The following is a 7,500-nucleotide window of genomic DNA, read 5'->3' on the forward strand; positions in this document are numbered from 1 at the left end:
CGGCAAGGCACTGGAGCCGGGACGCAGGTACACGCCACGCTCCTCACACTCCCTGGAGGACACACAAGACGCACGCGCGCACAGAGAAGACACACACACACACACACACACACACACACACACACACACACAGTAGCAGTGAGCACTCCTCAGTCAATAACAACAGAATGGTTTACATGCAAACACCCAGAGTATATTTGGGGTGTGTGTGTTTCAAAAATAGTTTTGAGTGAGGAGTCCGCACACTTAAAATCCTTTTCAAGTGAAAGTAAAAAGGATTTTAATTGTGCGGACTAATACATTTATAAATAAATTGGGTTTGATTTCTTGTAGTTTATAATAACACTTAAGCAGCTTTTTGACTGAAATTACTATTTGAAATACTACTTGAAAATGGATTCTGACAGATTTTTTGTAATGGCTTCTGGAGGGTTTTGCATCTGAGCTCTTAATGTTCTTATGGTCTTTATTCGTTTTTCATGTGCTGTTTCATTGGTAATATAGTAGATCCTTCCTTCTCTCTCCCCAGACTGACAAGGCCCACTGTGGCTCAATAAAATCAATAGCCTGAGTGTAGTTTGGCTTAAATACACCATCTCTACTTCTAATAGCTCTTTCAATATTCCAACAATGATTGACTAAGGACAACTTCCCGTAATACTTTTAACGGATATCTTTATATTAAAAGTACAGGCTAAAATCCTTCTCTTTTTCTACTACTTTTCAATTTCTTATGTGATGACTTTTCCCAACATTATTCATGTTTACTCCTCAATGTTCTACTGCTCTGAAAACTCAACTGAAATCTCATTAAATCGGCTCATTTCTCTCTGATATTATTCATATTTGTTTTAATGAAGTGACTATGGGTGATGTGTATAGGCTTCTTTAAACTGTAGAATGTCTCATTAGTCTTTCATATCCATTATCTCTCATTCTAAATGCTCATCCCAGCTGGGTGCTGCATTCTCATGACCACACCAGAGATTCTCTAAGTATATAGAGATATGCCAATGTAATAGGTTGCTATGGGCACCTAACATGACCAGGTTCCGGTCTGCCTAAAGGGGCGTGTCATAATACTCCTAGCATTGAATAGAACAGTCCTTAGGTCTGCCTAGGTCTGCCTAAAGGGGAATTTCCACCCACTCCCCCTTGCAATAATAGAACCCGGAAACAATGGGCCAATGGAACCTCTCTCTCTCTACTCTCTCTGACCACACTCTGGGAGTGAACAAGAGAGACATGCTAGGCTAGCTCAACTCCAATATTGCAACCCTATGGATATGTTGGATTGCGCATAGAGGATCCATATCATCTGAACATACCAATAGTATCTATTGTCATTGTTGTCATTATAATTCTTATCATATATTCCAAAAGCACGTTGCTGTCCTCCACTCTAGCTGGCAGACGTTATACAGGGAGGCAGAGAACACCCTGACCAACTGCCATTTTTACTCTCTTTTTTTAGAGTTTTGTATTTAAATTGTGTTTGTAATTTAACCTAAAGAAGGTCAGATTACCGAAACTTTGTATTAAAGTTTGCTGGTGGACTGGACAGTGTGTGGGATTTCTTTACACTTGAATGGCAACCTCACAGGATATCTGACACCCCTGTCCAACTACAGGTGTGAAAAATCGTCTACTTTGAATGTGACGATTAAATGTGATGCTAGAACCCTCTCTAGGACGTGACTGCGTTATCAACTGCCTAATACAACAACACATCTGTCCACTGAGCCATGACAGGCTATAGTCTATACTGGGTGAGCATTGTAACATCATATTGTTATCATTAGCATGGTTGTTGTCATTATTATTATAATTATTATTGCATTTAGAGGCTCCGTACTGGGCAACTCGGTCCAGAACTCCCACGTTCCTCTGCTGCAGCGGAATGCCGTGGATCATGATGAGGTCATTCAGGTTGCCATGGGTTACTGAGGCACCTACTGGAACCCTGCTGGACTGGGAGATGGAGAGAGAGAGAGAGAGAGAGAGAGAGAGAGGGGAGGAAGAATGACAGGGAAAATATGTATTAAGTATTATTTGCAAAAGTATGTTTTTTTTTCATTGAGCCAATTAGGTGGGTGTGAGAAGTGTGTGGAAAAAAGACCAGACAGTGTGCCTTACATGCAATAAAAAAAATAAAAATAATAATAATAATCACTTGTCACTGCTAAGATTAGTGTGGAAAATAAAAGGTCATTTATTAGAACACAACAAAACACATGGAAGTGCTCAAATGATGTTACAAAACAGATAAAAAAATGAGTGAGAGGGAGCTTTAGACTTTTTTTTCCACTGCCGGTTTTCTGGTAGGCCTACAGCGCGACTCGGCCACCAGTTTTGCTTACGATTGAGCTGTGTCACGCCCAAAAGTGCCGGCCGTGTCGCGCTGTAGGCCTACCAGAAAACCGGCAGTGGAAAAGAGCCTTTAGTTTAGTGCATGAGACGTTTTAGTTCAACAAGCAAAAGCCCTCTGCATCTGGAGCAGATGACATGCTCTGGTCAATAACCCAACAGAACTACAACTACCCTCTAATGCCCCAGCCCAGCCCAACCCAGCCCAGCCCAGCCCACATCCCAACCCAGCCCAACCCAGCCCAACCCAGCCCAGCCCACATCCCAACCCAACCCAACACAGCCCAGCCCAGCCCAACCCAACCCAACCCAGCCCAGCCCCAGCCCACATCCCAACCCAGCCCATCCCAGTCTAGCCTAGTCTAGCCCAGCCCAGTACAGCCCAGCCCAACCCACATCCCAACCCCCACGCCCCCATCTCCCCTACACCCCCTCCCACCCGCATCCCTCCCCACACCCCCACCCCACCCCAGAAGGCACGGCACGACGCCCCGACCCACACTACACCCGCAGCCCCAACCCCACCCGACACTACAACTCAACAACCCACCCCGCATCCCTCAACAACCCCCCACCCCCCACCTCACAGCACGGCACGACACCCCGACCCACACTACACCCACAGCCCCGACCCCACCCGCCACTACAATCCCCCCCATCCCCACCCATCACGGCACAACACCCCTCTACACAACCCCCCCCCCCCCCCCCCATCTCACCCCCCCCCCCTCACCCCATCCCCACCCATGACGGCACGGCACGGCACTGAAGGAGAGGGCTACCTACAGTGGATGGCTTTCTCAGCTTTTTGGATTTCCGTCTTGACTTGTGCTTTGAACCCCTTGACTTTGCGCTCTTTAGGAAAAACACAGACAGACAGGGAGATGTGTGGCAGAGAGAGAGAGAGAGAGAGAGAGAGAGAGAGAGAGAGAGAGAGAGAGAGAGAAAGAGGGTGAAAAAAAACACATAAAAACAGAGAATAATAAAAATAGGGAGACAGACAGGCAGACAACAGAGAGAGAGAGAGAGAAAAAACATAAAAACAGACATAAAAGAGAGAGAGAGACAGATAGACGAGAGAAAGTGAGAGAGGGAGGGAGGGACAGAGAGAAGTGTGGAGAGAAAGGTGCGTAGATAAAAGGAAAGCAGATGGCGTGACAGAGTGGCGTAAAGAGAGGACCACGTGAGGATGAAAGAAAAAAGAAAAAACAGAGACATGGACAGAAAGAGAGAAGAGGAGAAGAGAAGAGAGAGAACAGAACAGAACAGAAGACAACAGAACAGAACAAAGAGAACAGAAAAAGGAAAACTTTCGTGAGTCGAGAGCCTGGAGGGAGAGAAAAGGATGTCAAGAAACTGCTGACAGTGGCGTGAGTGAGGTGAGGTCAGCCTGGGTACTACGTAGTCTACTGTACTGCTAGTGGCACTGCTGAACTGACCCCTAGAGGGATGTAGTGCCCACTGGGCACAGATGATATGACCCAGTGCCCGATGTGGATGCCCAGGCAGTGCCCGACTACCCGCTGGGCAAATATGACCCAGCTGAGTGTGCAACTTTAACAAAGGATCAGAGAGAGGGCACCTGGCTGAAAACCTACTACCGGTACACACACACACACACACACACACACACACACACACAATCTGTGCTTCCAAGAATCTGTATCTGCTCCGAGAGAGGAAATAATGAAGGTTTTTTCCAACTTTTTTCAAACTTTTCTGGCTGCCAGTGGCATTGACTGCATCCGTCATGGTGGTGGGACAACATGTTGGGAAAATCCCCCGGCCGCTATCCTCCCAACTTCACTCGGGATTCACTTTGAGATAAACTGTGATGCACTTATTCATTATACTATAGGCCAGTGTTTCTCAACAGGGGTGCCGGGGCACTCTGGGGTGCCGCGGGCCCCCCTTAGGGGTGCCGCGGGCCCCCCTTAGGGGTGCCGCGGAAACGTGGTTGATAAATAAATTATGTAATATAATACATATTTGTCTAAATTGATAAGTTAATGCTAGTCAGTGGAATCTTTCATCTGCCATTTACACACAATAAAGTGAATATAGATCGCCCCAGTCAGCTGCAACTTCGAACGTAGGTCATGTGACGTCTCCAAATGTGTTGCTTTTCTAAGCTTGTGTGGTATCGGATGCGATGCCATGTTACGACAAAAGTTAAGATACAGTGCTAAACTGTTGGAATGAAGGCTGAGCATTTTTGCGCAAGTGGAATTTAAAAGAAAGAACCTTGTTATCGTGCAGTGATGTTTCATTTAATTTCTCAGTGCTCCATTTTAATGCACGGCAAGACTGATTCATCAGAACTTTTCTCTGATTGGTCGTGTTTGTCCTGCTAAGAGAATGCGCAGGAACTATGGTTTCACTAACTCAGGGTAGACAAAATAACATCTAAGCTTAAATCAGCATCGTAGTAGGCGTACAGGCACCTCCTGGGTTGGTTGAAGTCTCTTCATAGTGTAAACATGTCCCGCTTAACCACAAATATTTACATTGCAGCCGCACTGTGTACACAGTTAACAGTAACCCATATTAAAATGCAGCATTAAACACAATGATGTAGTTAATTCTAAGGAGGATATTAAACGCCACAAAAGTAAAAATAGCTCTCTTTCAATTAAGTTTGCAATAATGGCTGCTTTTATTATAACACCAATTAAATTGCTTTAAATGGTGCTCTGCCATCCTAAGTGATGTAAATATAAATTGTGCTGTGCTGAAGACTTGGCTCAGTTTTCCTGGAGGATGGCCACAGGTCGGCGACCCCAGAATCAGATCACCTTCCTCTTCCTCTTCCTCTTCCTCTACGCCTGTGAAAACTCTGGTCTTCAAGCTCCAAGATCATGTCAAGTTGAAAGTCCTACTTCCCAGCCCTGGCCCAAGGCTCCAGGCTCCAGACTCCAGGCCCATTCTACTGCATGGCCCCACCCTCCTGTCTACCCTCCCCCTGAACCAGAGCACCCATATGGGGCTACAGGCCAACTGGGAACTGGGGGAGACTGCCATGTTTACCAGGCTATGATGTAACACGGAAGAAAATCACACACTAACAGGAATGGGAAAAATAATCATCTTTTGTTAAGACTGGAGTAGATTTCATCCCAGACTGGTGCTGCCAGCAGTGTAATGTTGACCACTTGAGTTTACCCCTGGGACATAATAAAGTTTACCTTGACCTTGACCTTGATCAACTAAAACCAAGGACAGAGTTCCAGGTCCCTTTCCCTTCTTTCCTCCATCCCTCCATCTCTACAACCCTTTCTGACCTGCTCCTCTTCTTTCCTCTACCCTACATCTCTACAACCCTTTATGACTCGCTCCTCTTCTTTCCTCCATCTCTTCATCTCTACAACCCTTTCCGATTCGCTCCTCTTCTTTCCTCAATGCCTGCTAACACACTCCTCAGGTTCTTCCTCCTCAGTTTCTTCCTCCATGGTCCCCTATCTCCCTCTCCCCCTCTCCCCCAAGATCCGGGCTCCTACCTGGGGCTCCCCCCTCTCTTCCCTCCCCCTCTCCCCCAGGATCAGGGCTCCTACCTGGGGCTCCCCCCTGCCTTCCCTCCCCCTCTCCCCCAGGATCCGGACTCCTACCTGGGGCTCCCCCTATCTCCCTCTCCCCCTGTCCCCCATGATCAGGGCTCCTACCGGGGGCTCCTACCCCTGGCTTCCCTCCCCCTCTCCCCCAGGATCAGAGCTCCTACATGCCTACCTGGGGCTTCCCCCTGCCTTCCCTCCCCCTCTCCCCCAGGATCAGGGCTCCTACCTGGGGCTCCCCCCTGCCTTCCCTCCCCCTCTCCCCCAGGATCAGGGCTCCTACCTGGGGCTCCCCCCTCTCTTCCCTCCCCCTCTCCCCCAGGATCAGGGCTCCTACCTGGGGCTCCCCCCTGCCTTCCCTCCCCCTCTCCCCCAGGATCAGGGCTCCTACCTGGGGCTTCCCCCTGCCTTCCCTCCCCCTCTCCCCCAGGATCAGGGCTCCTACCTGGGGCTGCAGGCCGGCGGTGAGCTGGGGGTGGCGTCCGTGGCCCAGGCGAGGCAGCACCGTGGGGAGGGACGACAAGAGCAGAAAGGGATTCTGGGAGTCCGGCTGGGTGGGGCTTAGAACTCCGGCTGTCTTCTCATCGTCTACAGCGAGAGAGAGAGAGAGAGAGAGAGAGAGAGAGAGAGAGAGAGAGAGAGAGAGAGAGAGAGAGAGAGAGAAGGAGAGAGCAAGAGAGAGACAGACAGACAGAGAGAGAGAGCAAGAGAGAGTAGAATGGTGAAGAACACTAACATTAACTGTCACATGGAAGAATAAACAACACAGAATAAAAAACAGAAAGAGCTTTGGGAACCGGCAGAGTTCCCAGGGAGAAGAATCCAAATCTATTTGTTTGTTCTAAATTTGCCTGAACATTACTTGTAAACATGGTCACTTAGTCCTAAAACCATAGTCATTTAAATCCCTTAAATGCAAAATATTTGCTGTGGGAAAATTCCTTATGGCATGAGGTTGAAAATAATTGGTTTAAGTCAGCTAAGTTGACTCTTCACATACTCTAGACATATAAAATGAATCAAAATTATGTTTCTCATAGCATGTATGTTCTGATAATGTGTAGTTTTCACCGAACACATGCACACTGGAAAATTACAATGTATTCTGTTTACAGAATTGTCATGTGAACATTTGCAACATCAATTCGGACCCTGTTTGTCCAAAGCGGAATTGCTAACCAGTTTCCCTGCTGTCAACCTATCATTCCGAATCGATTCAATCCGTTCCTTTCTTGGTGCCAGTATTTCCCCCAAAAGATGCTGTTGCCTATTTTTATATAAAAATGTCAAAGGGCTGTGGCTTGACAGTGTTAACAGATTGCAAATTTGTAATAAGTAGGCCTAGGCATAAATGACTAATACTTACTGAGTATTTTACATAGACCTAAATTGAACAAAAAGAAAAAAGAACAAAAAAAATCGATTATGTGCCCAGTGAATCAATTATGTGAATTTTATATGAAATCGATCGAGTATCGATTAAATCGATTATTTTACGCAGCCCTAGACACAAGCAGAAGACAGAACGAGAGTTAGGATAATGGAAACAACATGTTTGGTCTTCACCTAACACGCACACGTCTCC

General features: G+C 47.0%; 1 protein-coding gene across 2 annotated transcripts in view; it reads right to left on the bottom strand.

Annotated features, from left to right (window-relative positions):
* Nucleotides 1–7,500, bottom strand: part of fam149b1 (family with sequence similarity 149 member B1) — a 29,620-nt gene that overhangs the window by 8,098 nt on the left and 14,022 nt on the right. The window contains exons 8-12 of one of the 2 annotated variants that reach the window (XM_063192189.1): nucleotides 7,482–7,500; nucleotides 6,361–6,503; nucleotides 3,154–3,222; nucleotides 1,856–1,971; nucleotides 1–52 (exon numbers count right to left, since the gene is read on the bottom strand). The exon at nucleotides 1–52 is cut by the window's left edge and continues 194 nt beyond it; the exon at nucleotides 7,482–7,500 is cut by the window's right edge and continues 166 nt beyond it. In XM_063192189.1, the coding sequence (XP_063048259.1) occupies nucleotides 1–52; nucleotides 1,856–1,971; nucleotides 3,154–3,222; nucleotides 6,361–6,503; nucleotides 7,482–7,500 (399 nt within the window). The remainder of the gene's footprint in view (nucleotides 53–1,855; nucleotides 1,972–3,153; nucleotides 3,223–6,360; nucleotides 6,504–7,481) is intronic. The other variant, XM_063192190.1, reaches the window with a different exon arrangement.

Source organism: Engraulis encrasicolus, chromosome 24 (genome assembly GCF_034702125.1).
Source record: "Engraulis encrasicolus isolate BLACKSEA-1 chromosome 24, IST_EnEncr_1.0, whole genome shotgun sequence".
Lineage (NCBI taxonomy): Eukaryota > Metazoa > Chordata > Actinopteri > Clupeiformes > Engraulidae > Engraulis > Engraulis encrasicolus.